Source organism: Podarcis muralis, chromosome 16 (genome assembly GCF_964188315.1).
Source record: "Podarcis muralis chromosome 16, rPodMur119.hap1.1, whole genome shotgun sequence".
Lineage (NCBI taxonomy): Eukaryota > Metazoa > Chordata > Lepidosauria > Squamata > Lacertidae > Podarcis > Podarcis muralis.
In genome coordinates this window covers 15,980,533-15,997,675 of record NC_135670.1, presented here as the reverse complement: position 1 = coordinate 15,997,675, position 17,143 = coordinate 15,980,533, and the positions used below count along the sequence as shown (strand labels likewise).

The 17,143-nt window shown below is 47.9% G+C and overlaps 2 protein-coding genes across 2 annotated transcripts; one reads left to right on the top strand and one right to left on the bottom strand.

Annotated features, from left to right (window-relative positions):
• The first annotated feature begins 1,156 nt into the window (after window positions 1-1,156).
• Window positions 1,157-9,493, top strand: CST6 (cystatin E/M). Its single transcript, XM_028710856.2, has 3 exons — window positions 1,157-1,420; window positions 3,778-3,906; window positions 9,101-9,493. Exons 1-3 carry the CDS (start codon window positions 1,184-1,186, stop codon window positions 9,188-9,190), a joined length of 456 nt encoding a protein of 151 aa, XP_028566689.2. The 5' UTR covers window positions 1,157-1,183; the 3' UTR covers window positions 9,191-9,493.
• A 1,577-nt stretch (window positions 9,494-11,070) lies between these two features.
• LOC144325823 (uncharacterized) lies at window positions 11,071-17,103 on the bottom strand. The gene is made up of 3 exons (XM_077920478.1): window positions 16,685-17,103; window positions 14,100-14,279; window positions 11,071-11,429 (listed from the first exon to the last, which is right to left on the bottom strand). The coding sequence occupies exons 1-3, from the start codon at window positions 16,985-16,987 to the stop codon at window positions 11,328-11,330; spliced, it is 585 nt and encodes a 194-aa protein (XP_077776604.1). The 5' UTR covers window positions 16,988-17,103; the 3' UTR covers window positions 11,071-11,327.
• Between the last annotated feature and the right edge of the window lie 40 nt (window positions 17,104-17,143).

Below are 17,143 nucleotides of genomic sequence, written 5' to 3'. Positions count from 1 at the left end.
TTTAAAAAATAATTTTTATTAAAGATTTTATTGGGTTACAAAAGTGCATGCATTGACTCTAATTTCAGGTTGTAGAGTCTTTTCTGCAAATCTGTTGCACTCAATATTTGCCTGGTCTGAGTGCTGCTGTAGTGACACAGGTCAGATTCAAGTGGAAGATTTAAAGCACATGCAATACACATTTAAAACACAGAATATTGGGAATAATAGCTTGTTCAGGCTGCTGGGGAAGTGCGAAACTACAGTTGCCAGGATTTTGGGGGAGGTAAAAGGTAAAGGGACCCCTGACCATTAGGTCCAGTCGTGACCGACTCTGGGGTTGCGGCGCTCATCTCACTTTATTGGCCGAGGGAGCCGGCGTACAGCTTCCGGGTCATGTGGCCAGCATGACTAAGCCGCTTCTGGTGAACCAGAGCAGCGCATGGAAATGCCGTTTACCTTCCCGCCAGAGCGGTACCTATTTATCTACTTGCACTTTGACGTGCTTTCAAACTGCTAGGTCGGCAGGAGCAGGGACCGAGTAACGGGAACTCACCCCATTGCGGGGATTCGAACCACCGACCCTCTGATCAGCAAATCCTAGGCTCTGTGGTTTAACCCACAGCACCACCATGCGCATTAGATGTGTTTTACATGTCTGGTGTGCATGCACAGCACAGGATCTTCCAGAAACAGAGTTGCCTTTCCCAAACCTGGTGCCCTCTAGTGGACTACAAGTCCCACCAGAGTCCAAATATCTGGAAGGCACCTGGTTGAGGAAGGATCCTTTATATTTGCGCTGCTTTGAATCTGAATCAGTCACCTCCGGTCAGGCTTCAACTCAGAGGTGACCCACCAGCGAAAGATCAACGCCGTCCTCTGCACTGCCTACTCAAAAGGAAGCCCCACGCTGCTTAGTGGGATTCACTCCCAGGTAAAGGCGCGCTCGGGCGTGCTCTGGTCCATGGGGTCACGAAGAGTCGGACACGACTAAACAACAAAAGGCGCGAACATTCCCAGGGCGCGCCTGCGTCTTTCCTCCAGCGGGAGCAGCCCTCCCCAGGAGTGGGCGTGGCTCTGCGCCTTACCTGTCCTTTCAGGCTTCCGCCTCCCGCGTCGTTGATTGGCTGGCTCCGCGGCGTGGGCGTGGCATCGGCCTTTATATCAGCCTATGGCCGCGCTCACTTCCAGCTCATTCTCAGCAATGGCGCAGTTGTGTTCACCTGTCGCGATGCGCATCTCCTCTTGCCTTGGGCTGCTGCTGCTTTTCCTCCCGGCGCTGTTTGCGGGAAGCATCGGGATGCCCGGAGGCCTGACGCCTCGCTCCGTCTCGGATCCCGACGTGCAGAAGGCCGCTGCCTTCGCCGTGACTGCCTACAACCAGGCCAGCAACAACATGTTCTATTGCCGGCAGCTGAGCATCCTCAAGGCGGAGAGCCAGGTAAGGACGCGGGGGGCTTGCAAGAAATTCTTGGGCCCCTTTTCCACTCTCCATCCCTAAAACTATTTTTTTTTAAACCACTTAACCTCTCTCTTCACACCAGCCTTCCCCAGCCTGGTGCCCTCCTGCTGTCTTGGCCTGTCATTAGCCTCCAGCCCACAGCCCAAAGCATCCGAAAGGGCGCAGGCTGACATAGAGAAGTAGCCTAGTCGTTGAAGGAAGGAGGGCCTCGGGGGGGTGGGGGTGGAGAGGGGAATGGAAGGGCTGTAACTCAGCCGTAGAGCATCTGTCTTGCGTGTAGAAGGTCCCAGATCATAGCTGTCAACCTTCCTTTTTTTTGCGGGAAATTCCCTTATTCCAGCGCCGTTTCCCGCTGCTATCCCGGATTGTTAGATATCCCGTAGACTGTCCCCGGGACAGGTGAGGCTGCTGATCCCTTATTTTCGAGGCTGCTGCTCCCTTATTTTCAAATCCGAAAGTTGACAGCTATGTCCCAAATTGAAAAGCAGAGTACAAGTTGTCATTTATCTGCCTTGAATGCAGAAGATCCCAGGTTCAGTCCCTGGCATGCCTAGGTAGAGCTGGGAGAGACACCCCCCCCCCCCGCGCCTGAAATGCTGGAGAGTCATTGCTGCCAGTCAGTGTAGACAATAATGGGCAAGATGGATGAACGGTCTGTCGGTTTAAAGGCAACTTCTTAAGTTCCTGGAAGCTGGGGGCGGAGAGAAGAGAATTGAGATGGGTTGACACAGTAGGAGAGAGAGAGTGTGTGTGTGTGTGTGTGTGATGGTTTTTTTGTAGGGGGGAGGAGTCCTAACAAAAGGACGGGATTGGAAATCATGGCTCCTTAAGAGCTGTCACAGACTGCTAAATGCCCCCAGGCCAAGTGGCAAGCTGAATAAATGCATGATGTTCTGGCACCTGCTGTAGACTAATGATGTGTACATACAAACGCTCATTTTAAATTCAGTTTTCTTAAATGCTTCAGTGTGAACCTAAGTCAAGCAAAAAGTTAAACACTCACCACCACCCCCCCCCCGCTAGAAAGGCTAAAATATCTAGGTAGGTAGACTGGGCTTTCTTTCCCCCGCCATCCCTGGGGGGAAATGGCACTGGGATGTAGAAGTCTAGGGTCCTGAGACAAAAAGGAACAAGGTAGTCCTCATTGAGGGTGAGGATTGTGGAGGTGCAGTGTGTGTTTGCAGAGCAGGAAGTGAGAGGTACTGAAAAAGATTCAGAGGTAACATTACTTATTTATGCCAACTCCTGTCCTGCCTTTCAGGATATCCACCCCCCCAGGTGGCTTGCAAATACATTCCCAGAAAATACAAACTCATATTAGCATATTAAAAAGCCATCGGGTTACGAGTTGGTGATAGAAAAGGAAGTGATGGCCACCCATTTTGATGGCTTTGAAAGTGGATTGGACCAATTCACAGATGCAGAAGGCTGTCAATGGCTATTTGTCATGATGGCTATTCTCTACCTCTGCAGTCAAAGGCAATACAGTGGTACCTCTGGTTAAGTACTTAATTCGTTCTAATGGGGCCTCCCGCTCCTGCCGTGCTGCCACCACGCGATTTCTGTTCTCATCCTGAAGCAAATTTCTTAACCCGAGGTACTATTTCTGGGCTAAAGGTAAAGGGACCCCTGACCATTAGGTCCAGTCATGACTGACTCTGGGGTTGTGGCGCTCATCGTCTTTTATTGGCCGAGGGAGCCGGCGTACAGCTTCCAGGTCATGTGGCCAGCATGACTAAGCCGCTTCTGGCGAACCAGAGCAGCGCACAGAAACGCCTCCGTTTACCTTCCCACCAGAGCAGTACCTATTTATCTACTTGCACTTTGATGTGCTTTCGAATTGCTAGGTTGGCAGGAGCAGGGACCGAGTTCAGGAGCTCACCCCGTCGCGGGGATTCGAACTGCCAACCTTCTGATCCTCAAGTCCTAGGCTCTGTGGTTTAACCCACAGTGCCACCTGTGTCCCATTTCTGGGTTAGTGGAGTCTATAACCTGAAGTGTATGTAACCCGAGGTACCACTGTAGTACTTCTGGACACAGTTTGGTGGAAACTTCACGAAGGGAGAGTGCTCTTGTACTTGGGTCCTTGCTTGCGTCTGGGGCATCTGGCTGACCACTGTGAGGATGCTGGATTGCATGGGCTATCGGCCTGATCCAGCAGGACTCTTTTCATGTAGAACTGAGCACATGGTTCATTTAATGACACTAACCTTTAATTGCATCTGTTTACATCAATCTAGTTCCTGCCTCCGTATCTCTCTCTCAATATATATATATATCTATATATATATCTTGCATTACTCTGCTAAATGTCAAATGCCTAATTTGTTTTCCAGGTGGTGGAGGGTGTGAAATACTACTTGACTGTCAAGTTGGTGAATACCCTGTGTGAGAAGAGGGGAGGATCCAACCTGAGTGCTGAGGACCTCCAGCGCTGCAGCCTGCCCTTGGAAGGAGAACAGCAGGTGAGACTGGGAACCAGATGTGTTGACCGGGGACCTCACAGCTTCTTGGTGTTTATTCAGTGACAAGAAAGGCTGGGTCCTCCCTGTACAACACAGTTTAAAACTGCCATAGATGGAGCAGCTTTGATGATGCGACTTTCCAGCCCTTCATACAGCCTTAGGAATTTGTGAATATCCTCAGTTTTGTTGAGTAATCCCAAGATACAATAATGATTCCCTGAACAGCCTGGTGCTCATCTGGTGATCTGGACTACAGCTTCCATCAGCCACAGCAAGCTGTGGGATGCTAGAGCTGATGAGAGCATAATTGTTATAATTATTAATTGCCCACCTTTCATCCTTAGTTCCCAGGGTGGGTTACGACAGTTAAAAGACAATATTCTACCTAACTGGGTAAGCTTGCCTGAACAAAGCTGTTTTTAGCAGGCACCAAAAGGGATATGGTGATAGCCTCTGCTGATGCCATTGGGCAGGGATTTCCAAAGTGTTACACTACCACACTAAAATATTGATGTATTAGGAATGCAAAATGAGTATTCTGTGTCACCTGTAACAGTGCCAGTTCCACAGATCAAAGTAGTTGACTGGGCATATATGGGGTGAAGCAATCTCACAGGTAAACTGGTCCTAAGCTGTTCAGGGCTTTATATACTCCTAGTAACACCTTGAACCTGGTCCGGTAGCAAATCGGCAAGGAGTGTGGGTCTCTGAGCATAGGTGTTAATAAGCTGACAGGGTCAACTCCTGTTAGAAATTGTGCTGCAGCATTCTGCACTAACTGCAGCTTCTGGTTCAAGTGTAAGGGAAACCCCACATTGCGGCCAGTCTGTGCCTAGCATTTCCCACTGCCAGCAAGCACATGGGAATCTGCCTTAAACAGAATCAGACCCTTGGTCCGGGTGCCCCACTGCTGTCGATGCTGAGTGGCAACAGCTCTCCAGGTTTTTCAGATGGGAGGGGGTATTTCCTAGTCCTGCCTGGGAATGCTGAAGAATCTAACCAGGGAACTTTCTGCATGCAGTGCAGATGTCCTGGCACTGAGCTGCAGCCTTCCTTGCGCAGAATGTAACCTTAGGCCTATTTCACCTGCCTGGTTGGTGTCGGATTAGAGCATTATATAAGTAGTGCTTATCATGTCCTAAGAATGTTGTGAGGAACTCCTTCCTGTGTTTAATGACTAATCATTGTAAATAAGCAAGAGGCAGCTTCTCTTGTTGAAACTGGCAGCCAGCCAGCCGTTTAATCTTCTTGTCATTTCCACAGTTATTATATTTGTTCACACCCTGCCTTTTCCCCTGATGGAACTCAAGGCAGCTTACAGATAAAAACAAGAACCGCTAAGAATATAGAAAAAGCAATCATTAAAAAAAATAAACATTGGTGGAATGAAAACTATAACCTTATATAAAATCTATTAAAGCCAGACAATTACAAGAAGAAGAGCATGGCACCAGCCCTTTCATTAAATGCGGTCCGTTTCTCAAAGCCTGTTGGAACCAGAAAGTTTTCGCTTGCCAGCGGAACTAAGGCAAGAAGGGAGCCAGTTGAACTTCTCTAGGGAAGGAGCTCCAAACTTTGGGAGCCGTCACTGAGAAAGCCCTCTCTCACATCCCCACCAAGTGGGTCTGTAAGGGTAGTGGGACCAAGAGAAAGGCCTCCCCAAAAGACCTCAAAACCTGAGCAGGTTTGTATGAGAGAGTGCGGTTTTTCAGAAAAGCTTGGACTTGAGCTGTTGAAAGCCACAAACCCTTGAAATGTGTAGTCTCTTGGCCAGTGGGTATTTCCTACCACCACCTCTTTGTTGACCTGCCATTCTTGCACAGAAGTAAATCAGAGCAGCCTTTGTGGATGAAGACCAATTGTGGCTCTCCAGGTGTTGATGGACTTCCCACCTCAGTAGTCTTTGGCTGGTGTCAGGTGGAGTCCAGCAACATCTGGAGGACCACAGATGGAAACCCGAGCAAAAATGGGATTTCCATGGGGCTTCCTCATTCACTATTTTGCTAGGGTTTGGGGTGGGTTTTATTTATTTAAAGAAAGCAATAGTAGTTTTGCTCATCAGTAACCAGCTGACCACCTCTGGACACTTACAGATGGGACATGAATGTGCTGGTCGTTCTTTTGTTCACACTCTGGGTAGACTGCTTCTGTATAAGGAGGGTTTGTTTTGCTGTTAGCTGAATAGCCGTTAGTTGACATGTCTCCCCCACACAATTCCTTTAGGAAAGCTATCCAGGCCAGTGGCTATTGCCACATCTTGTATATCTTGTGATGCTTGACACCATTAATTTCAATGGGCTCATAGGACATTAATCTCAATGGGCTCATATGACATTAGTCATATGAGCCCATTGAGATTAATGGTGTCAAGTTAGTCATGTCTGTCTACTTCAATGGGTTTACTCAGAGTATGATTAATACGGGATACAACCTGAAGATTATTTTAACTGTCCAAACATTATGTCTGGATAAAGTGTTATACCTTTATATTTCACCTCCCAAGGGTGACCTGAAACTTGTGGCAGCTAATGGTGGCTAGACTAGTAATAGCAAACAATTGGAAATCTGACATTTCACTTGGCATATTGTGATGGCACAAGGAAGTGTCAGGATGTAGCTTTGTTAACAAACCTTTCCTGTTGCCAATGAGACATTGAAGGATGTGTGTGAAATATGTTTATTTTTTTTTAAAATGGAGCTTGCTTGTTACTAGAATTTTAAATTCCAATACAAATTCATTCTTACAGTCTGACATTTTGCATTTAAATCATAAAAGTGGCCAATTATGCCTAATGGGCAACAAAGCCATGCTTCTTAAAAATTTAAAGAAGTAAATCAGAGTTTGCTGTTTTGGTTGTGATCAATAATTTTATAGTTTATAGAGGAAATCGATTTTGTGTTGCAATTTAGAGATAAAAAGCATTGTATTTTACCTTTCAGTTTATAAAAAAGTTCAGCGACTAACATAATAGAATATTATGTTTTGTAATGTAATCTATGTTGTCATTTATATTTTTATCGTAATGAGCATAATGGCTGGCAAATATAGCTCAGACAAGAGGGAGATGAGGATTTTACAAGGCCAGCAGCTCAAATGCCTGTAAAGAAAAAATGGGTCTTGGTACATGTTCTTGGGTGACCCCTGCCCCCAAATATGGTCTGTGTAAATAGTTCACCAGCTGGGCTGACTGAAGATGTTCCGGGGGCTGTATTAGCAAATTGCAACCCTACATCACTTTCTGCTAATAAAGCCCAGGGCCCAAGTCAAGTCACCAGCAAGTTCTCCTTCACAACAACCCTGCTGTGTTGTCCTTGAATAAGCTTCTGTTCATTTGTAAAGGAGAGCTGTCTCTAGTTCTGTGTAACAGTTCCCAAAGCCTCTTCCCCCCATATTATCAGAATTCCACTTCCGCCCCCAAATGGCAGTGCTTAATTTTTCCATGGAAAATTTGACATTTCGTAGGCTCAAGAGGGACAATTAATGGATGCAATTAATTACAGGTGCAAGATTAGGGAACCAGCTTTGCTTATTCGATACAAGGAAAAGAAACATTGCTAAATTAGATCATGCTCCAGGGCGTCAGAAACCGTTCCGATGCAAATCGGCACAATTGGGAATCATTTTCAGTTTGGAGTTTCCCAGTGAAGCCTCATTGCTGTGCCTGAGGATCACCTCTGTACGCAGCTGGAATGTTCGGGGAAATGTTCTTGGTTGGTCTGAAAATCTGCAATGGGGCAATGAGATGGACTCTCCAAGCCTGCTGCACTACGGGAGACAACAAGGACAGTTTGGTGTCTTTCCCCCCCACAACTGTGCCTCTGATGAGTGGCAGCTTGAATGTGTGCAGGCCAGGCAAAGGGGCAGGTGCTCTCTTGCTGCAAATATGTTCTGAGGTTGACTCCAGTTAACCCCAGATGGAAGCAGGGTCCCTAGCTATAGTTGTATTGGTGCAAAATGCGTCATTTTGTTTCGGCCTGTTGGTGCTGTGTTTAATCTGAGCCGAGGCTCCCTCTGCCTTAACCCCGGGTATTTATTGACGAAGCAACAGAGATGAGTGTGTATGAAGTTCATTCGACTCACCACTGAGCAGGGCCAGCTGACTATGGCATCATTGGGGTTTGAGGCATCCAGGGATGAGACTCCCAAAGAATCCCAAGCCGTCATCCAGTTCCCTTTTGTGTGCTGGCTGCCCGTCTTGCACTGACCTCTTTCCTGCCGCCTCCTCATGTTCTCAAAACTGGAAAAAACGTGGGAGTGGAACGTGGCATGTCTCAAGTGATGCACTGAAGGCACTGGCAGGTCTATCCTGAAACAGGTTCTGCTTGTCTTGGAAATGTTGCCTTGCAGTTCCTGAGATTTCAGAAGAAATCCCTGTGACCTCTCCAGGGAAGGTTCTTCCTGAGAGCAGGGAGGAAGCAGCCCTGAGTATTGCATTCCTGTTCAGTGAGGACACGTCATTGCACAAAAACCCTCCAGTACTTCTGGCTTCTTGACCAACTTTTTTTTTAACTGTTCTCTTTATTCATGAGGTTCTTGCTAGAACAAGGTTGTCTAGAATCCGCGTTCCCATGACGAGCCATTTCCACACCGGGGCTGGTTCCCAGTTCTATGCCACTCTCCTGCTCCTGGCCCAAAGCGAGTTCGCAATAATGCCTTCCTTGCTCTCTGAGGCCTATGCTGTTGAATGTTGTTGCTTCCATATTTCAGATAGACTGCTCCTGTTCCAAGCCTCTCTTCTATTCCCCCACCAGAAATGTTCGGCTACTGTGACTGGGCTGCGTCTGTGGGAGAGTTTCTCCTGCAAGTTCTTAAAGTATTGGAAGCCTGTGCTGTAGTATCTCAGACTGCAGGGCTTTTAGGGTGGCTGCCCTGCCCCTGTTCTGTGGAATAGCATCCACAGATATAACAGGGCACCCACGATCTGCACTTTCTGGAAACAGCTGGAGATATTTTTTTTCTGCCAGGCTTTCCCAGCTGTATAAAGGATCTTTGCCACGTGTGTTCATTTGTTGGGGTTTTAATTTTGCATTAAATGCGTTGGCTGTTTTGCGTTTTTAACTGTTTTTTATAATGCAAATTGCCTTGAAGGTGGTTTAGAAGGTGATTAATGAATCAATTATAATACCCCCCCCCCCCCACTTAGCTCTAATTGTCTGGATATTTTCCTCTCTCTCTCCTTTTCCCTCTTTCCAGAAACAAATCTGTGAGTTCCACGTCTGGTCCCGTCCATGGCTCAGTGACACGCGACTGACACACATGAGCTGCAGAGCAGCCAGTTCCTGAACGTCACGCCTGGGGGTGTCTCAGATGGACATCGGCTTCCCTGCTGCCTGAATGAACTCAGGCCAAAGCATCATTTCTGGGGGCCCGTGCAAGCTTGAAACTATCTACCCCACTCCTATCTCAAGAATGGAAAATCACTATTTTAATTCTGAAATCACATTTCCCACATTTCTAAAATTGCACTGGGGCTTTTCTACCATGCCTCCAAATATACTCCCTCTCTTTGTTTTGATGGTCCTGCAGATATCTTTTTTTCTTTGTAACTTGTTGATTCATCCCAATAAAGGTATCACTTGGTCAGTGTTCGGGTGTTATTGCTTTTTTCCTTTTAACAAGCTCATTCTCACTTTCCCGCACAGAATTCCACCACCTAAAGGACTCCATCCATTGTATTGAAATAATTCCACCTTGCTTCTGTTATCTGCCTCGGTGGGAATGGAATTAAATTATTGGGAGTGGGTCACCCAGGCAGTGTTTTGAGTTTGCAGTACATGCCAAGGTTGAACATTGCTGGTGTATGTACTCTCCCCCTCCCCAGTCCTGTTTGTTTGTTTTACTTCATTTGCTTCCCACTTTTTGATCCAAGGAACTGACGGTGCCAAACATAGTTCTTCCCCGTCCCACAACAACCCTGTGAAGTAGGTTAGGCTCGGAGGCAATGACTGGTCTATGGGCACCTAGTAAGCATCATGGTTGTGGGGATTTGAGCCCTGGTCTTTCCCAGGTCCTCATCAGATGGTGGAACACAGCCTTTCTCAAACCTGGGTCCCCAGAGGTTGTTGGAATTAAATCTCCCATCATCTCTGACCACTGGCCATTTTTGGCGTTGTAGTCTTAACAACAATCAGGAGTCTCAAAGTTGAGAAATGTTGCCTAACCACTGCTGAACATGAGTCAACAGTGTGATGCTGCAGCAAAACAAAACACATCAGTAATGGAATTCAAGGCTGCGTCAACAGAAGTAGAGTGTCTAGTTTGAGGAAAGTCCTAGTACAGTGGTACCTTGGTTCTCAAACGCCTTGGTACTCAAAACAACTTGGAACCCAAACACTGCAAACGAGGAAGTAAGTGTTCCAGTTTGTGAACTTTTTTCGGAAGCCGAATTTGCTCTGTTTTGAGTGTTACACTGAGGTCTGTCTGTTTTTGCTATTTATTTTGCCTTTTTGTTTTTGTGGCTCTTTTTGTTTTGTTTTTGTGACTGTGTGGAACCCAGTTCAGCTACTGATTGATTGTGTGACAATCAGCAAACTTTTTCAGCAGGGGGCTGGTCCACTGTCCCTCAGACCTTGTGGGGGGCCGGACTATACTTTGTGGGGGGGGGGGAGTGAACGAATTCCTATGCCCCACAAATAACCCAGAGATGCATTTTAAATAAAAGCACACATTCTACTCATGTAAAAACACCAGGCAGGCCCCACAGATAACCCAGAGGTGTATTTTAAATAAAGGGACACATTCTACTCATGTAAAAACACCCTGATTCCCAGACTGTCCGCAGGCCGGATTTGGAAGGTGATTGGGCCCCGGGCCTTAGTTTGCCTACCCATGCTGTAGTACATTGTTTATTGTTTTCATTTTATAAATCAATGGTCTCATTAAATAATAAAATTCATGTTAAATTGCTGTTTTAGGGGTTGTTTTTAAAAGCCTGGAACGGATTAATCCATTTTGCATTACTTTCTATGAGAAAGCACGCCTTGGTTTTGGAATGGACTTCCAGAACGGATTAAGTTTGAGAACCAAGGTACCACTCTACGCCACCTGCTGTTCAGCTCCCTGCCTTCGCCCCTACCTATCCCAATAAGCACTAGTCACCACTGGCAGAGAGGGTGGACAAGACACACACACAAAGTTTACAAAGCCATTCAACTTCATGGCAATGCTTGTGCGAGTTAATTTTATTACCCCTATTTCGGAATGAAAAGAGACAGAGATGGAGAGCGACCAGAGTGTCTAGGATGAGGAGGGGGCACAGTGGATTCAGACACCCCCTTTTACTGGGAGAGTTTCTAGGCTTGCATCTACGTGATTATTTTGCAGCTGTGGAGGAAGAGGAACAGACCAAGGTGGGGGCTTCTCCTCCTCCTGCCCCCACCGCAGTTGACTGGCGGCAGCATCCAGGGGTTAGGCAGGGTCTTCACCACAACTCTCGAACATGCAGCGGTTTGCATTTGTGGTGAACCACAGATATCGAGCCTTCTCTTGCATCCATATATATTCTGAAGTTGCAGTTCAGATTCTGTGAACAAGTGTGGCGGGGGGGTGGGGGGTGGAGAGGGGGGGATGAAAGAAACAAGTTAGAAATGTGGGGGTTTGTCCATGCCATCAAATATGACGATGAAAAACTGTGGCCACAGCAATTCTCCTTAATAGCAAATGGAAAGTTTCCCAGTGTATTCTGTGGAGGCCTTGAGTAAGAGCAGGGTTGGATCCTGGCTTCAACTTTCTGCCTCATGAGCAGATCCGCTCTCATTAAGAAAGAACCTTTTTTCAATGGAAGAGCATGGCTGAATCAAGACATATTTGAAAAACACTGTGCAAATCCTTTTTTTTTTTAATGTTTTAAAAATATATGGTGTTTGCCATTAGCTCACTAGCACCATCTAGTGCCACATTTGTATAATGCACCTAAAACACACTTAAACTGTTATATTTGCAGCTATATAGCTGAGCCTCACCTCTTTGTTCTGGCTTTTGAGGAGCATATGTTTAGCACCCACATTATTTCTGTGATGCTAAGTTGTTTTAAACTGGGTGTGGTTTTTTTTAAAAAAATGCATTATTTTTATTGCATATTTATACTCTGTCTTTTCCTCTGACAGGACTCAAGGCGGCTTACAGATAATATTATATATTCAAACAGAATGTAGCCAAAGCCATTGTACATCCAACACCCTTGCTTCTCATGCAGAAAATGAAAAAAAAATGGGGGGGGGGGAGGAGGGGAAAGGAAGAAAAAAGAAAATGACAAATGAAGGGGGGGGAGGACACCCACAGAACATAACAAAAACTCTACAGTACCATGAATAAAATTTAAAAATATCATTTACATTGCCATTCCATAAATGTAAAAACAAAGCCCGCCTTTCAATAAATTAGTTTTCTTCATTATTATGTATTGCTGCATTGTTCAAATAGCTTTAAACAATGCAGATAAAATTTTAAAAAGCTAAAAACATGTAAAACGGCCACTGAAAAGTTATTGAACTCTAATGGAATTCAACAGAATGAAAAGAAAAACTGAATTGGTTAAAATAAAAATAATAAAGACAGCACAGTCCTATGGAAAGCCCTCTCTCAGTGAGGCAAACGTTTCCCCTCAAAAACCTAGAAACCATGGGGCAATAATTCAGGTCTCGTGACCATCTCTTGGGGTGCCACCAGACAGCTGCCTTACGCCCCGAAAAGCATTTACACTTTCAGGGTCAATTTGTAGTGGACTGTCTGCTTCTCCACCTGCTACATAACTGCTGCTTGACACTCCTGTCTTACTGATTTTGCTCTGGCCTCCTTTGATTCTCCCCAGTCCACTGTTTCCAACCCTGCAGTCTGGCCTCACCTCCCTTATCCCAACAGCAGAAGTGAGTCATGAGTTAAGACACCACGCTGCCAAGCCGCCTTGCTCTCCCCCATCCTGCCTTGGCGGAACCGGCTGTAGCTGGCAAGGTTTTCCACCTTACTCTCTCCTCCGCCTGCAGCAAGGGGTCCCCACCCCCCACACTGTCATTCCCTTCAGGTGCGTACGAAATGGGGGGCGGAGGGGGCGGTCCGTCCCAGGTGACACTCTGGGGTTGTTGTTTTTTACAAGATGGCTGCTGCCCCCCAGGTGTAGAGCGGCTGAGGGTGTGCGCAGTCAGTATGGGCGCCTCTCACACTGCGACCGTACGGACTGCTGCTCTCTCATGCCCTCTATATGGGCGTCTGTAGATTCAACGTGCTGCCATCTGCCTTATTGCGGGGCAGATTCGAGGGTAAACCATACGTGGAACGAGTCTGCCCCCGTGCTTGTTGGAGGTAGAAACTGTCTCTCATGTCTTGTTATGTGGCCGTTTCTACGGGGATATACGCTCAGTATTTATCACTCCTGTTATACAAAAATCTCCAAATGGGTCTGAACTTCAATGTCTAAAACTCCTGGTAGAGGACAAGGATCTAGAGATCATGCTAAGGGTGCCCAAATTCTGTGTGAGTGCCATAAAACTTAGGGGACAAGCTGTACAGTGGTACCTCAGGTTACATACGCTTCAGGTTACACACTCTGCTAACCCAGAAATAATGCTTCAGGTTAAGAACTTTGCTTCAGGATAAGAACAGAAATTGTGCTCCGGCGGCGCGGCGGCAGCAGGAGGCCCCATTAGCTAAAGTGGTGCTTCAGGTTAAAAACAGTTTCAGGTTAAGAACGGACCTCCGGAACCAGTGGCGTAGCGTGGGTTGTCAGCACCCGGGGCAAGGCAAGTAATTTGCGCCCCCTAACCCGTGGATTTGCGCCCCCTAACCTGTGGATTTGCCCTAACCCCAGATGTTGCGCCCGGTGCGGCCGGCCCCCCCTGCACCCCCCACGCTACGCCACTGTCCGGAACGAATTAAGTACTTAACCCGAGGTACCACTGTACTACCAAAATGATTAAAGTTTTAAATGATAATTTTAGGTTATATTTTAGTGACCAAGATTTAATATATTTTTTAAACTGCCGCTATATCTGAATTGTCTCTGTTATACCCAATTGCAATTCAATGTATTCCTGTTGCGTTTTATGATTTTCCCGCTATTGTAAGTGAGTCGGAACTGGTCTGTGACCGTAATAATAAAATTCTATTCTTCAGGGGCTTGGCCTAGATGTCCTTTGGGGTGTCCCTTCCAACCTTACAATGCTGTGATGCTGTGACTAAATGGACGCTGTTAGCTCACCTCCTGTTCGTCTGGAGGTGGCAGGTTGCAACCTTTCAGCTCCGGCAATGGCTCCTTCTTTGAAGAGTGCATAAAATGCACTAAATGTTCCACCATTTCACGATGCTCCCTCAGGTCCTCCTTTCTGCAGTCGGTCTTCGCCAGTAACATCTTCATGTGCACCATTGTTCCGATGGCATCCTGGAAGCAGAGAATAAGAAGCTCACAGCTTCTGTGCTGCCAACCAGCTCCTGGCCTGGCATTGTGCATGTGTGTCCCCAGGGGCAATTTTTCAGGGAATAAGGGTTTTGCATCAAGTCAGTGCTTAATTTCAGCCCTGAAATCTGATTTCAGGGTCAAGGCTCAAGCTTTCAAATGTCTACACTGTTCAGTTAAAGCACATTTAAGCCTGGTGACCCCCCCATCATAGTTCCCACCAACACAGACACCAAAGGGGGAGGGACAGAGGGGCAAGTGCCCACCCCAAAGAGCCCACCCCCTTTACTCCCTGCCCCATGGCTGGACTCTGTTATCACCACATATTGCTATTTTTCTTTGAGAGATATTGACGTGTTGGATGCAACTCACCCACCTAGAAATCTACTTTACCTCTCTGTGCCTGCCTAACTACTGCATTTGTTTCCTTGGTGCCACAACTAGCTGCAGTTCCCAATAGACTTAACAAGCTACAGTTCCCAGGATTTTTTTTTTTTGGGGGGGGGGGGGCGGAGAGCCATGGGCTTTAAATGTGTATCGAATGTGCATTGTATGTACGGTGCCGATCTGCCCTAAGTGTGAAAGGTGTGAGAAAGGGTGTCAAAGCATGTGCAGAGTGCTTTTTCCTGGCTATTAGGGAACCACACCCAGCCCTTACAATGTTTGGCTTATAGGGCAAATTCAGAGATGTGAGGGTGAAATCTCTCCCACCCCCCTTTCTTCTTTGAAATTAAGCACTTTGCACACACACCTCCCTTCATGCGATCTCTGGCTCCCCCCCCCCCCACTTTTTCTTCTCCAGCACCAGCTGGCCGAAGAGAGAGGAAATTTTTGCTCTTAGTTCTCATGCAACCCCAGAATTCTACAGCCATTGCAACAGGGCTTGCCCACCCATGAGGCAAGGTGAGGCGATTGCCTCAGCCAGCAGGTTCCACAGGACCAGCAGAGCCCGATGTTTCTCTTTCTCCCCCCCCACCTTTTCCCTCATGTAGATCTTCCCCCACCCCTTTTCCCCTGGTGGTAAAGGAGGCACCATTTTGTCCACCTGAGGTGCCAGCATTGTGCAGCCATAAATCCAAACCATGGAATTGAGCAGTGGCGTAGCGTGGGGGGTGCAGGGGGGGCCGGCCGCACCGGGCGCAACATCTGGGGTTAGGGCAAATCCACAGGTTAGGGGGCGCAAATCCACGGGTTAGGGGGCGCAAATTACTTGCCTTGCCCCGGGTGCTGACAACCCACGCTACGCCACTGGAATTGAGGGCAGTGGTTTTCAGTGGGGTGCCTTGAATAATGGTTAGGGGTGCCGTGGGCAACACTGGCCTCTGTCCCTCTTTCTTTCCCTCCCTCCCTCTGATGCCCTATTGCACCTCTGCCTCCCAAAGGCTCGCACAGCTGTTTGTTGCAGCAGCCCTGGCTATAAGCTCCCCAGGCGACTGGCGCCTCTGGTGCTGGCCAGGGGGTGCTGGTTGCCAGGAGCTGAGGTGGCATCAGAGTAAGCAATCCAGCCTGGGAGCTGAAGGAGAACCTTTCCACCATGCAGGCCCAGCAGCGCCCACTGCTGCAACTGCTGTCTCCTAAGGTGAGCAAGGTGGTGGGCTCACATTCACCTTTGGCCAGTCTCTGTCAGGCTGCTAAGGTGGGGGACATCCTCTTCCCAGGCCCCTGTGGGGAGGCGTGAGCAGGCACCTCTCTTTGGGGTGGCGGGGAGGGGGGAGGAAGTGGCGGCTCAGAGACCGGGGCCGTGGTGGCTGCCCGGAGGACTCCCAAGGAGAGGGGAAAGGAGAGGCAGCTGAGGGAACACTCCACATGGGTGTTCAAAAAGGGGTGAGGGGCTGCAGGCTCCGCAGGCAAGGGGTGACAGAACTGGGCTCCTGAGCCCCACAGGGGAGCAGCAGAAAGAATGTAGCTTTTCGAGAGAGCCCTGGACTCAAAATGTTTGAATACCTCTGCTATAGGCACTTAACTGATGGAAGTAATTGGTATTTGGACAAACATAAGAACGAGAGAAGAAAAGAAAACACAGTTGTCAGGGCAGGAGACGGGAGCCAGCTAGGGGGAAGTCCTTGCCTGTAAAAGCCCCACAATACATGAGAAAGCACAAACTAAGACTGCCTTCTTCTTCTTTACCATCACAAGGTCTAGGAACCTTATTCTTATTCTTCCAACTCTTCACCCACCCACTTCCATGTCATCTTGTGGACAACTTACAAAGTGGGGTGGGATATGTTCCAGAACCACAAGGGGAGGGGAGCAGTGCTGAGTGGCTCTTATCCCTGCCCTATGGTGGTCTGATGGCTTTAGGATGTCTGCCTAGGGGCAAAAGAGAGAGGGTGCTCCAAATGGGGTACATTCCACCACCCGGGAGCCCTTGAGGTGCCTGTTTCCTTTACCTTGAATGTTGGAGGTTCGGCCTCCACGCTCCTGTAAATACCATCATAATATGGAAGCTTGTTAAAATAGTCCACAGCCAGGGACCCCAAATCCAGCCGTTCTCCTTCTTGAAAGCTTTCCATTGCCTCCCGTTCTTCATACGAAGTCGGCTCCATCTGCTCCTCAGACGCTTCTGGGACAAGTGGCTCTCCTAACTCTTCCCAGGAGGGCTGCTCTTCTGCTTCTTCTTGCCCCCACGCCGGCTGCCCCAGGAGCAGGGCTCCCACGAGGAGCAGCGGCAAACACAGCCAGGATCCGGTCATTGTGGCAAGGAAAGGCTGGGAACTCAGAGGCTGCCTGGCTGGAGGCGAGAGCCCTGCAGATATAGGGATGGAGGAGGCTCCGCCCCCTGGTGTCTCTGCCCACCCCAATGGGAAGGACCCCACCTCCTCCAAGACACGTCCTCAAGGCAACCAGAT